At 35.3% G+C, this 22,179-nt stretch overlaps 3 protein-coding genes and 1 non-coding gene across 5 annotated transcripts; 2 read left to right on the top strand and 2 right to left on the bottom strand.

Annotated features, from left to right (window-relative positions):
• The first annotated feature begins 416 nt into the window (after positions 1 to 416).
• TRNAG-GCC (transfer RNA glycine (anticodon GCC)) lies at positions 417 to 487 on the top strand. Its single transcript has one exon. It is a non-coding gene; the product is annotated as a tRNA-Gly (tRNA).
• A 98-nt stretch (positions 488 to 585) lies between these two features.
• Positions 586 to 2,604, bottom strand: LOC141836437 (hypersensitive-induced response protein-like protein 1). Of its 2 annotated transcripts, none has more exons than XM_074723930.1 (5): positions 2,513 to 2,604; positions 2,128 to 2,336; positions 1,808 to 1,928; positions 1,231 to 1,419; positions 586 to 1,122 (listed from the first exon to the last, which is right to left on the bottom strand). In XM_074723930.1, the coding sequence occupies exons 2-5, from the start codon at positions 2,314 to 2,316 to the stop codon at positions 755 to 757; spliced, it is 867 nt and encodes a 288-aa protein (XP_074580031.1). In that variant the 5' UTR covers positions 2,317 to 2,336; positions 2,513 to 2,604; the 3' UTR covers positions 586 to 754. The 2 variants fall into 2 exon arrangements, with proteins under 2 accessions (XP_074580031.1, XP_074580038.1); XM_074723937.1 differs by having other exon boundaries at positions 2,128 to 2,339; positions 2,513 to 2,597.
• An 841-nt stretch (positions 2,605 to 3,445) lies between these two features.
• Positions 3,446 to 8,051, top strand: LOC141833043 (V-type proton ATPase subunit d2). The gene is made up of 10 exons (XM_074720438.1): positions 3,446 to 3,696; positions 4,491 to 4,611; positions 4,775 to 4,882; positions 4,950 to 5,052; positions 5,197 to 5,277; positions 5,366 to 5,451; positions 5,588 to 5,647; positions 5,730 to 5,778; positions 6,953 to 7,087; positions 7,695 to 8,051. Exons 1-10 carry the CDS (start codon positions 3,516 to 3,518, stop codon positions 7,824 to 7,826), a joined length of 1,056 nt encoding a protein of 351 aa, XP_074576539.1. The 5' UTR covers positions 3,446 to 3,515; the 3' UTR covers positions 7,827 to 8,051.
• Positions 8,052 to 8,756: 705 nt separating this feature from the next.
• Positions 8,757 to 21,937, bottom strand: LOC141824807 (delta-1-pyrroline-5-carboxylate dehydrogenase 12A1, mitochondrial). Its single transcript, XM_074712143.1, has 17 exons — positions 21,806 to 21,937; positions 21,452 to 21,513; positions 20,606 to 20,682; positions 19,209 to 19,312; positions 18,890 to 18,957; positions 17,460 to 17,517; positions 17,208 to 17,321; positions 15,565 to 15,648; positions 14,250 to 14,354; positions 13,138 to 13,251; positions 12,770 to 12,901; positions 12,586 to 12,675; positions 11,774 to 11,863; positions 10,832 to 11,041; positions 9,649 to 9,759; positions 9,157 to 9,236; positions 8,757 to 9,066 (listed from the first exon to the last, which is right to left on the bottom strand). The coding sequence occupies exons 1-17, from the start codon at positions 21,935 to 21,937 to the stop codon at positions 8,928 to 8,930; spliced, it is 1,770 nt and encodes a 589-aa protein (XP_074568244.1). The 3' UTR covers positions 8,757 to 8,927.
• Between the last annotated feature and the right edge of the window lie 242 nt (positions 21,938 to 22,179).

The following is a 22,179-nucleotide window of genomic DNA, read 5'->3' as shown; positions in this document are numbered from 1 at the left end:
TAATATAAAGGAAGAAAAGTTAAAATGATTGTTATATAAAATTAATTAAAATCCATCGAATGCCAGCTCATTGCATTCGTCATTATAACTTGTTAGTAACATTTATAAATGATCTTTGTCTTATCCCCAAGCTCTAGCAATGCAATAATTCGACCCCTTTTTTCTACACAATGATAAAAACATTCAAATTATTAAAAAAATATATAATAGTTTAACTTTTACGATGTCACTAAGTTATGAGAACTACAGTACAAATTTTTGATCTTGCCTTTCTCGGACAAGGCCTGACTTAGCTATTGCCTGGTTGAAGAAGTTAAAAAGCATACGTTGACGACGGCATGGACGAAGTGATGATGGAGATTTATAATATAATAATATTTAACATATTTATCATTTTTAGTGGCCAATCTTCGTAAGCACCAGTGGTCTAGTGGTAGAATAGTACCCTGCCACGGTACAGACCCGGGTTCGATTCCCGGCTGGTGCAATTTTTACTGCTTTCAATATGATGATCAGTGCTGGCTCAATAATTTTATGATGAATCCTTGCTTTTGGTATATGCTCAAAGAAGACTTGCAAATGAACTGATAATCACAAACAAACTGAAGCTCGTTTATGACAAACACTCAAACATCACGCCTAGTTTACTTACATCCCAACAGTTGGATACAAACCAAACATTATACAAGATAATACATAACACAACCATCACTTATAACAACTGCAACTGCATTAATTTGATACTCGATCGATCTCATATAGCATTTCCATGGGTAGATGCTTGGAGAAGACCGTCCCGGACTTGTTGAGCAATGTCACGGACAGCCCCCGGTCCATGAGGGATGAAAACTGACGAGGACTTGGACTGTGCTCCAATCTCCTTCATGGTGTCGAAGTACTGGGTGATGAGCACCATGTCCAACACGTCCTTCGGAGTTGTTCCTGGCACATTCACAGAGAAGCCAAGCACGCTGTCTCTCAGGCCATCCACGATCGCCTGGCGCTGCCTTGCAATGCCCACGCCCGACAAGTACTTGGCCTCCGCCTCACCCTCCGCCTTCTTAATCTGCACAATCTTTTCGGCTTCCGCCTTCTCGTGTGCTGCCAGTCGTAGTCTTGCAGCTGCAAAGGCACAATATATATATATATATAGAACTTAGTCTTTATTCTGATTGGAATTGGAATTGGATCTTTCTCTTTCGTTAATCTAAGAAAATTAATTACAATTACCTGCGTTGATTTCATTCATTGCTCTTTTAACATGTTCATCCGGTTCAATATCGACGATGAGAGTCTGCACAATCTCGAAGCCATAAGCAGACATGGCCTTCTCAAGTTCCTCTTCCACAGCTTTGGCTATCTCATTCTTTTGCTCAAAAGTATCGTCCAGGATGAGCTTTGGCACACTGGCTCTTATCACTGGAAAGAGGGAAATTGTAGATCAATATACTTAGAGAAATTTGAATGGTGACTTTCAGTGACGTGTGGAAGTTTGTGAGGGAATACTAATATTTTCTTTTGGGGTTCAAATTTAAACTACTGAGATCAATTTCTTTTTCAAATCTGAAAAATAAGAATTTTGCTTCTTGATATATAGAAAAAAGGGTCAACAAGAGAAGTGCATGTAAGAAGAAAGAAAACAGAGTCTATTAGGTAAGCAAGGAACAAGAAATTAAAACTACAACATCGAACAATTCAAAAGTTCCACATCCCATAACTTCATTTTACTATGCCTACAATCGATAAGTGATTCCTATCTTAGAAAAATACATTAGTATGCAGACAATCATCGACGAGAGATTCATACCGTCAAATACATAAGCTTGGATCTGAGACTTTGTGTTGCTAAGCTTATAGAAAGCATCACTTGCTTTGTCAGGCAGAGCACGGTATTGGATGGATGCCACAACGTTCACAAACACATTGTCCTGTGAAGATGCTAGCAAAGTCAGACAATACGCTAGATGCTTGACATGTTCTGATCATGAACTAGTACACGAATTTCTTCAAACAACATACCTACAAACTAACTGAGCTCTTCATCTATAAAAAAGCTCGCAACTTTTTTATCTCCAAAACTCAAAGGACTAGTTTAGCAGAGTGATCAGGGAATTAAGCAACGCAAACCTTTGTCTTTGTTTCACATTTGACGTCAAGCTGCTTCATTCGGAGGGAGAGGCGGCCGGCGACACGCTTGCCGAATATCCAGGGCAAGCAGTGGCATCCAGGCTGAAGCACATCGTCGAATTTCCCAAAGGATTCCTTGATCGCTACTGTGGATTGTCCTACTTGAACGCAGCAGAAAGCTTGGCCCATGGCTTCGATCGACTTCTCCCCTACTTTTCAAAACCAAATAATTCAGTTAATCTCAAAAGAATAACAATATCGACTGCTAGAACAAACAAGGAATGGATCAATCAAATTCATATGAAAAAATTTTGTCTGCCTAAAGAAAAACAAATTTGAGCTCTGCAATAATATCGTCAAAAGAATATTAAGGAAGAAACTTAACAGGCTTGAGAATGGAATGAAGGCGTAAAACTGCACAGATAGGAAATGAGCAGTTGCTTGGATATATAGAGAGACGAGAGCAGCTGCCGGCGGATGTGTTTTGGATTTCTTCGATGCAGAAAGTCAAACAATTAATGGACGTGAATCGTGATGTTGAGTTGGTGTTGACGGATTCTCAAGGGAAGCTGCAAAGTCATTGGATGAGGATGAGATCGAACGAGATGCTGCTGGCTAATATAGTTTATCGAATATTTTTTCAGGTATTTTATAAATCAAATGAAACCAAAATATATTTGCAATTTGATTATATTTATTCCTGCTTTTTATATTGACTCTTGACTTGCAATTTCCTAGAAATTAAGGTCGACCTTTAAGATTTTTCCTAGAAATTATCTCTACCGATCGAGGGTTGCATGTGTATATATATATATATAAAGTCAATTCTTAGAGGTCTATTTACCAGAAAATTACATTATAAATGCAAGTTTATGCATACTTTGATATACAAAATTATCTTTTTTTTATTGGTAAGTCATTTTCAAGGGAGGATAAATTCAACGGCACGCCAATAATTGACTTTATAAGTAATTACTCAATATCTCAGGCTGCAAGTAGAGCTTCACCTGGTTTGTATCTGAGAAAGAAATACGAATAAATGAAAAAGAATATACAACAAAATTGAGTTGTATGATGGGCCCTGCTGGCCCAGCTGTCGAGGCTGCGGCCCGCACGTTGATTTGCATCTGGCCCAGTTGCGCCGCGCTCCCCGATGGAAGAAAGCCTACACCAACGCGAGTTAAGTAGCGATTTGCAACGACCATTAAACGTGGCGAAATATCAACATCCGACGATGACGATTTCGAGCTCCGTCTTCGACTTTCGTGACTTAAGTCGTGAATAAAATTGTGGTGTTTCTACCTCTGTTCCCGAGCGTAACGAGGCCGTGTGGTTGAGAGATCCGATCATTCGACCGTGGAAGCGTCTGCGAGGAGGAGGGCGAAGCGATGTACGGATTCGAGGCGCTCACGTTCAACGTCCATGGCGGGTACCTGGAGGCCATCGTCCGCGGCTACCGCTCCGGCCTCCTCACTGCCGCCGACTACAACAACCTCTGCCAGTGCGAGACCCTCGACGACGTCAAGATGCACCTCTCCGCCACCGAGTACGGGCCGTACCTACAGAATGGTGCGTTTGGTTCCCGATTCTATGCACTTTCCCAAATTTGTGCTGCTGGATTTATCTGTTGCATTATACAATTGCAATCTTGTGCTTGTTTTTGGGCATCGAGGGACTTTGGATGTCGAATAGGATTTATGATTAACTGGTTGGCATGTTCTGGGTTCCTGTATGCCTGATCAGAAACCTGATTCAGATCAATTCCTGTGTCTGGCGCGGATCTAGGAAAAAGGGAGCTAGTGGTTCCCCTGTTTTCCATTGTAAATTCTATAATTAATTTGTGATAAAACTTTTCTCAGGAGAATTTGTGAAGGAGAAAGGCTCGAGGGTTTCACGTGTTGTTGAATACGATCGAATCTAAGCTTGCATAACCGTTACATCAAACGTGATTTTTCACACATCGGATGCAAAGACTCTTGTTTCATTGTGTAAATAATTAAGTTTATTTAAATTTCATAAATGTTAGTGAGCTTACTAAATTCATTTCTTATAAAAGCTTGCTCTAGCTGAATACATCATGGAGTAGATGCAACATGAGAATGCAACAATGCACAAGTCGACAAGAATCCTTGTTCATTATGATGCATTTGAGTCTTGAATACATGGTCAAGTTGAAGCTAGCGCTACTCTAGTATATGTTAATAATTGCTTAACAATATGGTTATAATAAGCACTGATGATATTTTACAAATATCATCTGACTTTGCTTATGTATTATATATGAAGTAAGTTCAATATTATCCTTCTTTTAGTCAATGTAGATGTTATCTTGTCATCTTATATCAGCTTGTAATTGCTTGCAGAGCCATCTCCTTTACATACAACTACCATTGTGGAGAAATGCACCCTTAAACTTGTGGCTGAGTATAAGCATATGTTGTGTCAGGCAACAGAGCCTTTGTCAACCTTCTTGGAATATATAACGTAAGCATTACTCTAAGCATTTTTTTACATGTTTATTCTTAGTTGCTGCCACTTCTCTGGTTCCCAGTGTAATGTTTTCCTGCTTTACAAACTAGGTTTTTTTTTCTAACTAATTTCTTTGGACATCCAATGGAAACATTGACTCACCTGTTGATCCTGATAGGTATGGTTACATGATCGACAATGTTGTCCTTATTGTCACCGGCACATTGCATGAGAGAGATGTTCAGGAACTGCTGGAAAAATGCCACCCTTTAGGAATGTTTGATAGGTATGCCCTTTCTGTTCTGTCTATTTTTGGTGTTAACATGTTGAAATCTTGAGCATCTTTTCTGCAGCATTGCAACACTTGCAGTTGCCCAAAATATGCGGGAACTTTACAGATTGGTCCTTGTTGATACACCATTGGCACCATATTTCTCAGAGTGCATCACATCAGAGGTACTGTTTGTCAAAATTTTGTCTATTTCCTTGTGCTTTTTAGTGTGACAGCTGCAAAGAATCAGTATACCTGGATAATTGGAAAAACATATATTTGTTTAATTGCAAAGACCATGGAAGTTTATCTTTATTTGACTCTGTCAGGATTTGGATGATATGAATATAGAGATCATGAGGAATACCTTGTACAAGGCCTACCTTGAAGATTTCTATAACTTCTGCCAGGTAAACAATGATGACATATTACAATATCTATGACTGAAAAAGATAGTTTGTTCTACTACTTTTGGCTTAAACTGTTACGTCAAAACAGAAACTAGGTGGAGCAACTGCTGAAATCATGTCCGATCTTCTTGCATTTGAAGCTGATAGAAGGGCTGTCAATATTACGATAAATAGGTGAGCCAAAATTAAACTTCAGGTTATTCAAGTGGTGGCCATGTTCGTTGTATTGTTTACCCAACACATTCATCAAAGTTAAAAAGTTTGTAAGCATGAGATTTTTTGCTCATTAATCGAGGGCTTGGTTTTACAGCATTGGCACTGAGTTGACTAGAGATGATCGCCGGAAGCTTTATTCTAATTTCGGCTTGTTGTATGGTTTTCACCCTTCTATCATATGGTCATGTAGCTTGTATTGGTTGTTTGCACTTTTATATATATTTCTTTCTTTACAGATATCCCTATGGCCATGAAGAACTTGCTATCTGTGAGGATATCGACCAGGTAAGATAGTTGAATTGCTTGTCAAATTAGATCATCTAGCTCCAAAGTTTGAGTTTTTGGGAAAACTAATTTCTTCTATTTATAACACTCTCACAAAATTGTGATTGGGCAGTTCGGCTGGATTTGCCTAAGTGCAACATGCCCAGTTGTGTGTGTGTGTATATATATATATATATATATATATATATTATGGGCATTGACAAGATCCCAGGGCATGACTTGAAAGCACTTGATCTATATTATTGTGTTGGTCTTACCATCCATTACATTTTTTTGATGAAGCACATCGACCTATCCATATATCTTAGAAAACTTTGCTAGAAAGACCAGAATTCAAAGTGTTGAGGAATCAATTTCAGTCCCAGACTAAAATGGCCATGCGCTAATGTCAACTTGTGCCAACACAAGGTATAGGTCAACATAGGTGAATTGTGCTGACTGGCACCAATCATTTAGAGGGAGATTAAGTGACAAAAGAGGAGAGGGAATGAGTGTATCAATTTCTATAATGCCTTGGTAGTTAGGATATTTCAGAAAAGAAGCTTGTCATCTATCTCAGTCACCACATATTACTCGTTGGACCTTCCTCAATTCCTTTTCATCAACTTTGCCATTTGACAGTCACTGTCAACAAAGAAAGGAGACATCTAACTTGGTTTTGGATTTCACCATTGTATTACATTTTAATGTAGGAGGGGAATGGTGACTTCTCATTCAAAAGGTGTCAAAATCTCTCATACTCAGATGCATATTGCCCGAGTTGCATTAGTATCGGAAAAGGCCAATTCGCTTTTTCTTGAAATGTTAGTCATCTCATAAAGATTAGGGATAAAAATATGTTAGTCATCTCATAGAAGGAATAGGAAGGGATGCAAGAAGTTGTTTAAGTTGCACAAAGGAATAGGTATTGGGAAAGAAATAATGCTTGTTGTGTTTAATCGGAGAGAAGTATAGAAGCCTAAAATTCCAGTTGGGGACTAAATTGTGCCTATCTGTCAAGGACCAACCGGCATTTGTTGATCAACCAAGAAGGCTGATTTTTCTTCCTTCCAGTTCCACTCTAATTTGGCGTAGACAAAATTGCTTGTTGGAAGGAAATAAATTGTCACTTTCTTTCTCTCTCATTTCAAGTAAACACGCCTTAAACATGATTACATTTATATTTTTGGTCCAGGTCCGTGGTGTGATGGAGAAATATCCACCATATCAGTCCATTTTTGCTAAGATATCCTATGGAGAAAGTCAGATGCTGGACAAAGCATTTTATGAAGAGGAAGTAAAGAGGCTCTGCTTGGCTTTTGAGCAGCAGGTAAACATCATCCACCAATTGTTTGACACGGATAGACTAAATTTGATTTATATCATTGTTGCAAATCATTAACTAATAACGATAATCATTCATTTTAAGATTGTGCGGCCTGCTTGATCCACCTGACTCTGAAATTTTTTGATTGAGACTAGATGAATTTAGTCAATTTGCCTGCTCTCTAGTTTTGTATTGACAAAAGGATATCACTAGCTTTCCCCTAATTCCAATTTGCTGTTAATGCTTAACTTCTCAAAATTTTCCACCATCTTTGTATCGGGAGGATCTTGTCGACTCTTTTGGCCAAAGACACTTCTTTGACATGGCTATTTATTCTAGAGTGTGTTTTCCTTGATTTTACACGTACTGTGATTGCTGATACAACAGAACTTGGTCCACAAGAATCACAATGCATTTGTGTTAATAATCCATTTTGCTCGATATATGAATTCCATGGAATTGTAAGATTGAGATAATTCAATTATCTTCCTGTTTTCTTGAAAATACCAAATGATTTGCAGAATTCTCTCTACATGCTGTTTAATGGGCGTTGTTCTTTTTTGATGAACTAACTCACCAGCCCTAATCAATTCTCACAATGACAATGCAGTTTCACTATGCGGTTTTCTTCGCCTATATGAGATTGAGCGAGCAGGAGATAAGGAATCTGATGTGGATCTCTGAATGCGTAGCGCAGAATCAGAAGTCCAGAATCCATGATAGTGTGGTCTTCATTTTCTGAGTGCTGCATGAGCGCACAAAAGTACATGTCTGGAGATGCTCTTTCCATCATTTCAGTCTCTTGTTATCTCTTTACTGTTACCTCAAACCATGGTACAGGCATTGTTTTTCCGCATAACGTGTTGCACTTAAACTTTGAAATATAAATAAGCTGTAAGTTGGATTAGAAAGGAATGTGCTTCCTTTCAAATATAGTGAAATTTTGAACAGTTTCAGTTTGATCTTTTCCTTGCTTTCAAAGCTATTTGTCATTTGAGAGCAACTTAATAAACTTTTTGAAAGTTATTGTCAAGGTAATCTAATCTATTTTTATGCAAGTAACATCATCTTCAATTAAGCGGGAGACAGAATAATCATGTTTATTTCTGGAACAAATGGCCTGATTCTTGTAGACCTGGGAAGTCCAAAACGATGCTATTTGCATCAAAACATATGACTCTTTGGATGGCAGATCAGATTGCTTGGTTTCCAGATGTACTAGCGTTTTGCAGTGGAAATAGGTATGAAAATGGAAATCTTAATCAAAATTCCACTCAAGTTTTTTTCCTCAAGAAAAAATGATCCCAAAATTATATTTGTAAAAAAAAATAGAAACTTAAGTTTATTTTGAAATTTTGCCTTACCCAAATCCCCTTTTCATAAATTAGCAGCTGAGACCTTTTCTAAAATAGCCCTCTACCATTATACATTAAGTGTTAAATTAAAATAATAATTTACAAATTTCTACCAAGGGATCTGATGGTAATAAGCGTACCGCTGTTATTATATATCAAAAATAAAAAAAGAAATACAGAATAAATTTTGATCTAATTTAATCGAATAAAATAAAATTAACAAAATGTAAATTTTCAGCAGAGGCGCAAATGGTCAAAATATATATTAAAATATCTCTAACATAAAGCGTAAAAAAATCGACTATTTATACTTGTGCTGCGTGAATGCTGATTATTGACTAAGAAATTTATGATACAAACAGCAGCACGAGTAATCCCCTGAGAAAATTTTTCCACTTTATTTTCCAGCCATCCTTTCGAATGCATTTAAGAACATTAACCTCGCTGTTTAACCAATAGATTACTAGTCTATCATGTTCGAAATTGGTTTATGAAGGTGGTGGGAGTTCCCAATTGCGTGGCACGGGCCCAATATCAAGTATAACCTCTCGGTGACTAGACCAAACAAGTTTGATTGCTTCAGGTGTACCAATTCCTGCACCTCTTGGATCACCAGCTGGCCCAAACCTTGAATTTTAATGGTGTCACACATGAGTTTTTTTTTTTAAAATAAATTTCATACAACGACGCAAACATGTAGTGCCTAAATAAACTAACCAGTGGTTTTGTGGAGCTCCTGTGGTCCTAGCCCTGATTCCAGCATATGTTGTCCCATTCACTGATTTCCCAAGAACTTCCTGCATATATTCAAAATGAGGGACGCAATATGCAAATAGGTAATCAAGTGGAAAAACGTTCACGCTTCAGATAGTACTAGTACAGATCTACAATATAAAAATTGAGTGAAATTGATCACCCATGTATTTTTTGTGTGTGTTATTTTCCCTCCTCCCCAATCTTCTCCCACTTCCCTCCTATTATCCACCAAAGTAAACAAGCTATAGAGGCTTGCTCTAATTTATGACACTTGAATCCGTAAAATTTTGGGTCAGCGAAACATGTGGTTGGAAAATGCAATCCAGATTAGAGTCAACAGTTAACACATTCCATGATTCCTTCAGCAAATGAATAGTTGAAAAGAATAAGATACTATATGTGGGTATGTGGGTGTAGAGTGGCCTAATTTATTGAGACAGTTGCAAATTGTACCTGCAAAAACAACGGATCATTTGAGACCACAGCAGCAGTCAAATGTGCATGCATCCTCTCACAAACATCCAACACCTCAGTGAGTTGATCATGCTTGTAGTATGTAACAATCTGAGCGAGGAATTTTTTTCAGCAATTTAAACTAGTAGATGTAATCCCAAACAAAAGAGAGTGAACAAGAACAATAAAGATAGGCCATAATAAAAATATACTTTGTAATAAATTATAGAAGAAACGAGAAAGCTTAGCATTAGACAATATCATGTAATTCAAGGAAGGGAAAGGGGACAAACAGGATCAGGCATAAACAAAGAATGAGGGAAATATCTGACACACGTCATTTAGCACACAGACATTGTTTCAAAATAAACTGCAAGAACCAAAGAACTTTACATAGTTTGGCATTTCAGAATATTTCCATGGTCAAGGCAAAGAAGAATCACACATGACGAAAATAATAAAAAATTTCATATTATTTTTTCTGTAATTCCTACCCTGACAAATTTAAGGATGATTTTTTCCTTTTTCTATTTGCATCATTCTTATTTTCACTTGTATTGTAGCCTTGAGTTTCTAAATGAAGGTTCAGCCTCTACCATTTCTCCTAAACACTATCTATCTTCTGACCTGCAATGTTAATTCAGGAATGCTCCTATGTGTGTGCTCACAATCTGACATATACTGTGTGTCATTTGTGTTCAACTAATAATCTGATGCAAAGAAGTATTATAGTGCCAATATCACCGAGATAGTTAATCAAGTCCTTGTTACGATTCAATTGCTCGTTTAAAATTATAAAGAAAAAGCAAATCTTCAGACATGTTGAGTATGACTGTAGAAAAGGTGTTGTGCATATTTGATTTTGGCATCCTTGTCCCAGAAACCATATTGTAATGGGTTCTTTCTGGATTAATGAGAACAGATAAAATTACCATAATACTTGCCAACCATCATTAAATATCAAAACCAATTTTTCTCAGATGAAAGATCAGTTATAATCCTGACAAGTATTGAAGAAACAGACCAACCAATGAAATGTGTAACTAGTAAAACAGCAAGTTTCCCTCTTATAAACAAAATAATAATGCAACTATGAATATCACAATCCATGACTGCAAAATTCATTATGAAAAATCATTTTACAAGAAAAAATACCTTGCATTTCAGCTGGAGTGACACATACCTGGAATGGCCCAAAGATCTCCTTTGTGGCAAGCTCAAAGTTATGAGGTTTAAGAATTTCTTCTAATGGAACAAAGACAGCAGTTGGTTTCAGGGCTCCATAGATTTTTGGAATAGAATGATTCTCCAATTCTTGACCACCGAAGAGTAGCTTAGATCCTGGGATCTTAAGCAAGCTATCTAGATGTTCTAGCATGCTTTCTGTTGTAAACTGTTAGAAAATGAATTCTCTGTAAGTGCATAGAGAATAGGTGAAAGAATTGATTGCTACACTTGCAAACTATAGACATAAGAATAACTCATAATCTGCATAGCCATAATTCTTAGAGGTCATAATAACAAGAAGACAGATATCCTAACTAATTAGGTTAAGCTATAGCTGAAAAGGAGCCAAGTCAAACAAAAGTCATACATATTTGAACTTGTTCATCAAAAAAAAAAAAAGCAGAGCTTAAAAATTTGTGTTCAAGGTTATTTAATTATAAATTTATTAAATCCAGTAGTTGTTTAATTATAAGTTAATTAAGCTCAATCAGATGCAATTAATGTTTGCGATTATGCTAAGACCTTGATTCAAATAAAACCTATCTAATTTATTAAACATTTTAAAATAATTTTAAGCAAATAATTTAGATCACTCAGAGTTGTTTATGAGATTGAATATTAGGTACTATGTTAAAGTAGTCCTATCAAACTTGATAAAAGATTATTTGACATGTCAATGACACTCAAAGTATTGCATGAATGTAACTTCCATCCTAAAGTAAATATGTGTGTATTTTGAATTCAAAAAAATAATCATGAAAAAATTATGATAGAGAAAGAAAGGCTGGTAAAAAAATTCTATGATGCAAACCAAGTCAAACTAAATATTGCACATTATCACTCAAAGAAGGATCATCTTTCTGTTATTGGTAATAAACTGTCCAACTTAGTCACTCACAGTAAGAACAGGTCCAATAGTTAAATCCTGCAGTGTCCTTCTCTCTGCTAGATGCTGCATTTTAGATAGGAGCTCACTAGCAGTCCAATTCTGCACACAACATTAAGCTTTTTGCATGAATTATTAAAAAATGATGCATTAGAGAAAAATGTGGCTATGGTTTAGTAAGGGAAAAGATACCTTCTATAGAAAAATGTTATCAATATTCTACCTTGACATTTACAATTATCTTTCTGTTTGAAACGGAAACAAACACTTCAAGACATAGCCCTTGACAAAGCATTTGCTACTCTCATTTTCATTTGTGCTGTCAAACTCAATACAGCATCAACAGTTGGGTCAAAGATGTTATTTAAGAAACAGGATTGGTTCAAAGATGTTATTAAAGAAACATGATTGGCTCAAAGATAAATCATAACGTACATAACTGTACTTAGAAGGTAGATGCAAATTCACCATCAACATCTTTGTTAGACTAATTTGATCTAAAATACAGCACATTATGATGAAGTTCTTAAGAAAGGAGGCCGTACATTGATTTATCTGAATTATCTAGTGAAATAACTAGCTAATACATTGTTGTATGGAGTGGGTAAATGCCTCTTTCACATGGCACCAACTGCACCATGTTGTTGTCAGCACTATATCATGCCAAAATGACAGAACAGAATTTTGCCATCTAATATTTGCAACTTCTTTTATGAATTGTTAATGCATGTACAAAAACCTTTAATGTGCACTACATTTTAGCCCCTGCCAACATATGCCAATCAGTAAAATTCTTTTATCATACTAAAGATAATAAATAGTACCTCATGAATGAAAAGGATTGACTGTGCAGAGCACTTCTGACCACTACAGGCGTAGGCATCTTGGTCGCACACCCATGCAACATAATCAACCTATGAAAATCAAAAGAGAGACGGTTTAAAATAACTTAACATTCAAAGGCTTAACGGTTGGAAAGGCCCTTTGAGGCTTGAGCTGCTGACAGACCTCTTGAACATCCGGGCCAAGAATTTTCCAGTCAAAACCTGCGTCTTCCAATTTAATGCGACCTTTTAAATCCACTGCCAATTTCTCTGCCACTCGTGAACTCCCGGTAAAAAGTGTCATCTGTGGCTTTGCCTGGTTGAAGGAAGCAGAAAAATGCACTAAATACCAAATAAAAAGAAACACCAAACAATAAACACAATTATATAAAATTAAAAATTCCCAATGTGTAAGCAAACACCAATACATGAAATGAACTCCAAAATCTCAGGGGTGGGAGCTTTCTGAGCTCACCTAAGGTTGCACTACATTGACCTTTTTAGCAAAATAAGGAATAAAAAATGATTATTGAATTTAGTGTAAATACAAACCTCTATCAAAAGTTTGTTCATTGTTTTACCATCAGAGTTGATGAAATCAACATCCTCCTTGGGTAAGCCACAATCGTGAAGTAGCCGAAGCATCTGCTCCATCACAATGCTTACCTGTGGCAACCATAACAAGCCATCAGTTGTGCCCACCATACAAGTTGTTCCAACAGTCCACTTAAAGAAAAGGAAAAGAATAGCAGCTGGAGACATGTTTGATGAAAGTAACATTGGATGCTTGATGTGGCAGTAACACAGATCATGAATATGATTATCCACATACGATTTAATGATACAACATGTGACAATAATCTATTACATACTAATGTTTGTTTATTTACTAATATTATTGTTGTCCTATTAAATTTTGAGTGTTTTGGCCTAGGTTTGAGTTTACTTTTCCATCGTAAATAATTAGTTTGATTGCAATATAATGGATCGTGATTTGGGTTAATTGATGTTTCAGCCTAATTGATTTGAGCTAAATCAAGAATTATATGGTCAGGGGCTAGTTAGGGTCATGGTATTTGTGCCAAGAATGAACCATTTAGGGTTTAATGGACTCTAGTGGGTTTTTAGTGGTTGAACCAGTTCTTTAGAAGCTGAGCCAGAGCGAATTGGTCTAGCTGAACCTGTTAAAGTTTGGTATATTTAACTAAAGCTTTTCCTACTGTAACCTATTTCTTCTTCCTGATCACTCTTCCTGTATTGGTAATTTGGTAAGCCCCCTTCTGGTCTCATTGACACCGCATGTCTCCTCCATCCTGACTTCTTCCCTCCTCTCCCTTCCAGATCTGCCACCTCTTTTATTTGTTAACCGTCGTCTCTTTCACTCATTCCTTCACTTTGCTGATGGCTTTGCCATCATTGAGATGTCATCATCCCATTCCATCATCCTTACCTTTTTCAGACTTCAATTCATCGATCATATCTTCTCCCATGTGGGATCTAATGATGGGTATGCCATGGGTGCTAAAGATCAGTTAGAAAATATTAGACTACATTTAGACAGTGCACTTTAGCTAAAGTTCTTTAAGGAAATGCATTATTATAGGAGAAACACCAAACAAGTAGTGTTTATTTAAATAGAGGTAACAGGATCATCCTTGTTTTACCTTGCTATCAACTTTAATAGTTGGCTTATTGCCCATGTACAGTGCCCCCATTAGTTGCAACACAGGAATCTCCAATGGAAAATTAAATGGCGTGATAATAGCAACCTGTTCAGAATACAATTTTTTTTTTCTGTTGAGATATTTCATCCACATATCAATTAAACAGATTGTAAAACTTATGCCATTAGCAGTTTTGTAACTTGTGAAACACTATAGCAGCAAAAGCCTCAAAGCCGAAAAATTCCATGGTCATTTATGATTGTAAGACTAAAGCCTTCATTGTGATATAAATTACTGCACATGGATAAAAGCTTATGCTTATTCTTCACCTTCCTGAGTGCATACACATACACATTAATTTCATGAAGACAATGATAATCCCTCAGAGAATCTCATATGCAAATATTAATTGTTCATTTCTCAAATCAGAACAAATATGCCTTTTGCAAATACAAGGATAAGTTGTTCAGTTATCTACGGAGAGCAGTGTTCATTATGCATCAAATGCAATAATATCAACCACAATACCTTTGACTATGCCACATATTTCCTAATTCTAGAACTCGAATAAATATGCCTCATTTGAAGATCCAATGTAAGTAAACAAGAGGATGCATCATATCATAATACGTTTACTTATAGGGTAGCATAACTTACTAGTTTCCAAGGTACTTTCCTAGCATGCCAACTTCAAAATTTATGATAATAAATTGCCAATTTCCACATGTAAGTTCCATAGACATTATTAGATGGTCAAGCGACAAATGAACGTAACTGAAATATTCCAAGAAAACTCGTGGGCCTTAAGTGGGTGTATGTCTATCGATTTGAATATCTTAAATGTCTAATCTTATTATTTCTGTTGAAAATGAGAAGTAAATGCGTAAAATGAGTATCTGTGTAATTAGTTATAGATATGTAAAAAGAGTATTTATGCAATTAGATAATAAAGCATAGTAATGTCATTTCAACCTCAGTGGCAGGTGAAGATAATTTTTGGTTCTCCCCCATTTTACCAACAAAAATATTTAATATTTAGATGCCAAGAAGCAGTATGTAGAATTTGAAACAACACTCATAATTTGGTTAATGATGTATCAATTCACATGCGGTCATGCACTTCTCATCTCACTTGAGAAGAATCTGAAAGGCATGGATGTCTAAGATAGATAGGATAAACAAACATGTAGCAAGAATTCTGAAATTTTTGTGCTTCAAGACTGATCAAAGGCTAGAGAACAATCCACATTAACCTTTATTGTACGAGTCCTATATAAATAGTGCTAACTCATGTATGTGGAGAAGAGATACTAACTGGACCATATGGCCATCGATAGCCATGACTTTGCTGCCCCAGATGGTTGCCTGGTACTGCAAATGATCGAGCTAGAAAGCGGACCTGAGATAAAAATTGTCAAAGATCATAGCGGAAAATCACTAACCACCACCCCAATTAAAAGGACCAAAACATGACACCTAATGAAGATTCATGTGAAATTAATAAAGACCTAGAATCCATACTAGAAATAATCACGACAAAAATAACAAAGTCAAACATCACATTAAATATCCAGAAATTACAATAAAAAAGAATGTTAACTAACATTCATTAAACATAAAATGGTATCTTTAGTTTTATCTCCATCCACTTACCACTTACCACTTCCCTACATTATGAAATCACAGACGGTAACAAGGTAAACAATTGTTAGTAATTATTGTCTTGCCAAAAGAACATTTATTGACAAAGACATAGCTAGATAGTTATGTGAGTGGGGTCATTATCTTATTGTCTGGCACTTCTGATAAGTTGTTGTTTATGACATTGTGATAAAGGGGTTCAATGACTGTGAGATCACCACAAGCCATCATTTAATTAGTAGCCGCTATGAAAAGATAGTCTTAGGTTCGAGGAAGAAAACAATAAGAACTTACCCTGAATATAGGTTGAGAGGTGATGTGCGATGACTAAGATATATTTTTTTTGGTGATAGATGACATGTTATGGTTCATGAGAAGTTAAGAATAAGCCTAGTAAAACTAAAAGGAATAATTTGACCAGTGAAATAGAGAACAATATCTATGTACTTAAAGATAGTGTAGAAAGAGGAAAAACTGTGATAGATGTGTTCGGTTACTAGAAAGGAAAATTAACAATATAGTATTTTAAACAATCAGTTGTAGATTCAATAGTTGCCAAAATAAGAGAATTTATAAAAATATATAGACATTTAAAGATAACTAATAGATTCTGTAATTAAATAATTGAACTAATTAGTGTTAATTTCACTTTGAACCAAATGCATTCGACTCATATACATCCAGTGACAGTAAATTCTGTATGAAGATAATTTTCAATTTCAATTAGTTAGCGATCATATTAATTATTATCGTTGCAAACACAAATACATATAATGTACTTCTAGTTTTCCTAGCTACCTTTGCTTTGCTAGAAAAATTCATTGGGGTCAAATGATCCCACTCTAAACATGCTGGCTACGTTCCTGTTTATTTATAAAATTTTGAAAGTGAAATAATTGTATTTTTTAAAAATAAGAATGGATAATTGAATAACTTGAATGAGTATCAATCATCTATTCAAATCATTCAACCTTGAAAGGAATAGCGGATTATTGCTAGGATGACCTAAATGATGCCCATGGAGAAAAATACTAGAAGGCAAAACTGCAACTGTTTCATGATATAACAGAATATAGATGCCAAGTGCTAACATCTCTAAGTCAAATTATTTAGCATAATACTGAAGTTGGATTGAGCATAAATATACTCAAGTTGGATGGAGCATAAAGTATACGTAAGGATTTTTTTTTATGTACTTATTCTCTATCTCAAACAAAGTGAAGTAGGACTTTTATTAGAAATAGCAACCATGAACAGCTAAACCAACAGAATATCAGGTCTAGCATTTACATTTACATGATACTATTTTGCTTATACCTGGTCGCCAGAAAAATTCTCCAAAAATTTCTGAGTAACAGTGACTTCGGCAAGAGCTTGTGCAAAACTCTTTGGAGATACTCTCTGGATAAGCCATGCAAAATATTCTGAAACCTGATATTGCATACAAGCATCCATGTCAGTAAATCATCAGTAACACTCCATGGTTCATTCTGAAGAATGTTCACTAATCATCATGGCTATCATAATTAGTTAAATAATAAATACACTCTATAATTCAAAGGTATGTACCTGAGGTTGTCCAAGGATTTGTGCAGATTTTGCTGAAATTTCACCAAATAGTAGATATCTACAAAATATAACCATAAAATCAGCCATTAAATATAAGAAAGGAGCAATAATACTTTAAAGTTTCAACCAATGATAAAATCAGATTAAGTAAATAAAGATCATTGTGTCCTCTCTTAATAATTCAACAGCAATTGACAATCTAGCTAATGCACTTCAAATAAAGGAAATGAAGTAAGATGCAAAGAAATGGTTTTCCAGTTAATGTCCTCGACAGAAATGTTTAGTGAGTTTTAATATATTTCTCAAAATGTGATATATGATTAAGAATTTATGATTGAAAACTTGAATATGACTCTATTTTAATAATATTTTAATGTCGGTCAGCTAGAAGCTGCCTAGGCGCTAGTTAGTTGGCTGACCCCTTATTGTCTAGAACACTTTTTAACACTTGACTCAAATAGAATGAACCTTCAACTAAATGAACAAAATTTGTAATCTAAAGTTAGTAACAAATCAAATGGATTTTAAACCACAAGACTAAATGATTAATCCTAAGATAAAACCCAATGCATTCCAACATACATTATGAGAACAGTTTTGTAGGCCACTCGAGCACTGGAAAGTTTGAAGAAGGTAATATTGCATGCAAATCTAGACTGAGATTTTGTCAGTCCAGACCCATAAAACAGTTACTAGGCAAATTCTACACTGCAAAGTCAGGCCCGTCGCATGGGCATTATCAAGAATTTCTGATATCCATACTATAATTAAATTGCATATGGATGATCCAAAATCTTGGAGAACAGGTCAGACTCTGGCAGTAGTGTTGGTGAAAACTTTCTAAACCCTGCTGGTTTGCTTGATAAACTAGTAAATCTAGCAAGTAACACAGTTATCTGGTTATGCACCTCCACCAAGAAACTTATGTTGAATATCCACAATATCAACTTTTCGATCCAAATTGGATTTCACATTTCCTACCTCTATAAAGTTTGTCTTGTCAAACTGGGTAACTTATCAAAGGAGAAAACATTATATCCAAAGTTAAGATTCATAAATCCAACCAAAGATGGATTTTCTTGGAAATTCTTGGATTGTGTTGAGGTCCAACATTTTATATTTTGTTTACCTGATACAACCCTATAAAGAAAATGGACAATTTTAGAACAAAGAAAAATCAGAATCAGTTTGAGATCTGCTTATATATCCCTCTAGAATTTAAGGAGAATGCAAATCCATGAAAGATATAAGTTAGAAAAGGAGTTACTATATCTACAGAACTGTGCAAATATGCAGTACTTTTGAAATGATTGAGCAAATATGAGATTGGAGATGCAATCTGAAAGGTGATAGAATTGCTGTGATCATGTGATACATATTATCCAATTCTTGTATATATAAAAAAATTGTTAGAACACTAAGAGGCTGACCTCTCTTGAGCTCTCAATGGATTGTGAAGGCCATGCTTTGGGCACCTAGACAAGCTGTCCACAAAAGGCTGCAAAAAAAGGTGAAAATTAGATATATATATATAAAGGTAAAATAACTCCAGAGATCAGTTCCACGAAGAAAGAAAGCACAGAACAGAGTAACAGTCTGATATTCCAATCAAAACTGTATTGGTGAATTGAAGGTGACCTCGAGTAGTTTTGGTGAACTGATGTAGTTAACGCCATGCAGATGGAGATGTACCTGTCATTTCTTTGCAAGAAGGAAAAAAAAAGTGAAGTAGCATTGGACACAGCATACCTTGATTTCTGATTCCTGAACCTCAGCAACTTTAATGAAAGGATCCCCGTTCAAGGGATCAAGCAGCCAATTTGAGCTAGAAGATGTTTTCCACTGACCTTGCACTAAACCAGCAAAAAACCCAAGTTATCTTCCATGGAAACCCATGTAAAAACTTAAATTAAGTGATGAATGATGCATATAGCAGAGTCTCAAATACATGTACAATTCTAAATAGCAGGAAATAGAAAAATCATAAACGATTAGGAAAGCAAAATAATAATTAAGACTAGTATTAGGAATTAAGAACTGAAAACCGAAAGAATGAATTGGACCGATCCAAAACAAACAGAGAAATTCAATTTAGAGGTAAAGCAATTTGGTTTCAGTTTTAAAAGTAAGGAGGGAAAAAACTGTTTTAGGTCAGTTAAGAACTCTAGAAAACCAAAAAAATCCAACCAAAATAAATTTATGTATCATTTTGAAATACAGATAATTGATAAATCTAGCATGAAGTTTTGGTGTTTCAGCAAATCTAGCAAATGGTACAAATATAGGTGACATACATATTTGAATTTCTCTTTTATTAGCAATTGTGCAAATATTAACTTTTAAATATGATTCTGACTATACCAAACTGAATAGAAGAAAAAAATTTATATGGAAGCAAATCTTGTAGTTCTGGTAGTTTCTATTTGATATAAGTATTTTATTGATAATAAATTACTAAAACAATTTCCACTTTTAAATAAATTAGTGTTTTGAACTAAATTGAAAGCTCAAAGTTAAGACCTGACCTTTTTGGAGAGTAACTAGTAATTGATTTCCATATTAAGATGATATTTCACTTTTGGGGGAAATTTAAAATCTTGAGAATTTTCTATGATGCCCCAAATTTATTTCCCAGCTTATTAGACAATTACAAAGATTGAGTCCTGGTCTTCATGATTTATTTCCTTGATTTGGTGAGAATGGGAACTATTTCCACTTAACTCAAAGTTCATTAAGTTAATTGGACAATTATGTATGGAGTAAATAAGTGATTTTATATACTATTTGACTAAAGTTATTAAATTAAAGAAAACCCATTCTGATCACATAAATAACTGACTTATACAATTATCACTTTATCAAATTAGCCCATTCATAGCTAAACCTTTTTGGCCGTTGTAAACCTAAATTTGATTGCAATTGACAAACTCAGTCCTTATACAGGAGCAGAGTCAAATTAATGATATGGTCAATTAATAGTTTAACACCTTAATTTCTTTAGCCTAAGTCTGGTCGATTAAATTGATGAATCTGTAAATCTGAATACTGTTTAAAATGACTATATCTACATTCTCAAAGGATCAAATAAATCTCATTCGTCAGCATTCAAGGAAACAATATTATGGACACAGATAACAGTAACTTACCCAAGTTGTTTACTTCTGCTGGTTGGGAACCTGAAAGATCAACTGGCACCGTAGCAAAAGATGGTGAATGTAGGGTTCTGTTGATTGTTAAAATTAAACCAATCAGAATTTACATCATGTTTTGGCAATACACGGGGTGCACAGAAAGGTAAAATCATTGAATCAAAATAGTTAGGCGCACAACAATACCGGCTGAGAATTAAATCACTAACATAACAAAATACAAAATGTATCCATCATAATAGTAGCATCTAGAAGTATACATTACCATTCTATGGCCCAATAACGATGCAAATCACAATAATTACAATACTTTATTTTTTAACGGAGATTACAAGTTGAGCAGTACTTATAAAACTAAGCTAAGACGAATTTTGAATATTTTATCGAAATATAGCTTAATCCCGAGAAAAATAACCAAATCAAATAGAACTCTAACAGCAGAGGATATATATATATATATATATATATATATATTTTTTGCCCTCCAAATTTGTGGGTGGTAAAATATTTGACATGAGACAAAGCGTGGATCAAACACATTACTGAATTGCAAAGATTCATCACAGAAACCAATCTTCGATTAGAGAAATGAATAGCTTCGAGGATCCCACTTCAATTTGGATGTCACCGGTCACTGGTTTTTTCTCTTCGCCCTTCATTTTCGAATCAGATGACACTAATCTCGCTTAAACGAACGACGATTCGCGAAGAAATTTTGCTTAAAAAACTTCCAGAGCGGCTCGAAGAACATTATTTTCTTTCCAGCCATACGAAGCAACGAGTTATGATGCAAACACTATTGAGATCAAAAAAAAAGCACAAGGGGCGGGGAGGGACCGACACCTCGAAGAACCAAGGAAGAAGCCAGAAGTCGCCCGGTGGGCTCTCGCCGTGATACCTCCTAACTACGAATCGATTCATGGCAATTGCTGGAACCCTACAGATCGCTTGGAGAAAGAAATCGGCGAGAAAGAGAAAGAGAGATCGAGATGGCAAGATCGGAGGTATATCCAGGCCAACAGCGTCTGGCAATCTGTGCCGAAATCACTGCTCTGTGTTATTATCTTACTTTACATATAAAAAAATATGATGAATTATTATTATTATATATATTTTTATAACAAAATCCTTTTAGTAAAAAATAATAACAAGAGGTATTCTTTTAAAATTTGACCAATTATATATACAATGAATTACATGCTTTGAAATTGAAATAGTCAATGATCTGACGAGGATACAACTGCCGTGCAGTGCAGAGCTACAAGTGTGTGATAGCCTGAAGAAAGGCCGCTGTGTCCTCGGAAGGCCGCTGTGTGATTTTTTAGCCATGAAAATAAGGAGTTCCCAAAGATAGTCCGATAATCAATAAAAAATTTTTAAGAAATCAGACTGTCACTTTGTTTGTGAATATCAGTCTGATTGACGCAGTAATTTTAAAATGATTTTTTTTTTAATCATCAAAGAGCTGCGTTTTTTATTAAAAAAAATCTTATTCTATGTTTAGTCATACCATTACTAAACTTTCCTTTTAATTTTATTCAATATTATTATAATTATTATTTTTCATTTAA

This window comes from Curcuma longa, chromosome 1, assembly GCF_044706935.1.
Source record: "Curcuma longa cultivar G26 ecotype Majalengka, Jawa Barat chromosome 1, ITB_CL_G26_1.1, whole genome shotgun sequence".
Lineage (NCBI taxonomy): Eukaryota > Viridiplantae > Streptophyta > Magnoliopsida > Zingiberales > Zingiberaceae > Curcuma > Curcuma longa.
This window is presented reverse-complemented; position numbering and strand designations above follow the sequence as displayed.

Bases quoted from the DNA above. Each gene is read 5' to 3' on its own strand.
- LOC141836437 (XM_074723930.1), bottom strand. From the start codon at position 2,316: ATGGGCCAAGCTTTCTGCTGCGTTCAAGTAGGACAATCCACAGTAGCG. The intron at 1,929-2,127 runs GTTTGCGTTGCT...GCATCTTCACAG, and splicing joins AATGTGAAACAAAGACAAAG to GACAATGTGTTTGTGAACGT. The intron at 1,420-1,807 runs GTATGAATCTCT...CCCTCTTTCCAG, and splicing joins CCAAGCTTATGTATTTGACG to TGATAAGAGCCAGTGTGCCA.
- LOC141833043 (XM_074720438.1), top strand. From the start codon at position 3,516: ATGTACGGATTCGAGGCGCTCACGTTCAACGTCCATGGCGGGTACCTG. The intron at 5,278-5,365 runs GTAAACAATGAT...ACGTCAAAACAG, and splicing joins ATTTCTATAACTTCTGCCAG to AAACTAGGTGGAGCAACTGC. The intron at 7,088-7,694 runs GTAAACATCATC...ATGACAATGCAG, and splicing joins GCTTGGCTTTTGAGCAGCAG to TTTCACTATGCGGTTTTCTT.
- LOC141824807 (XM_074712143.1), bottom strand. From the start codon at position 21,937: ATGGCTAAAAAATCACACAGCGGCCTTCCGAGGACACAGCGGCCTTTC. The intron at 18,958-19,208 runs GTATGCTGTGTC...CTTTTTTTGCAG, and splicing joins TTCAGGAATCAGAAATCAAG to CCTTTTGTGGACAGCTTGTC. The intron at 17,518-18,889 runs GTCAGCCTCTTA...TATATTTTGTAG, and splicing joins CCATTGAGAGCTCAAGAGAG to ATATCTACTATTTGGTGAAA.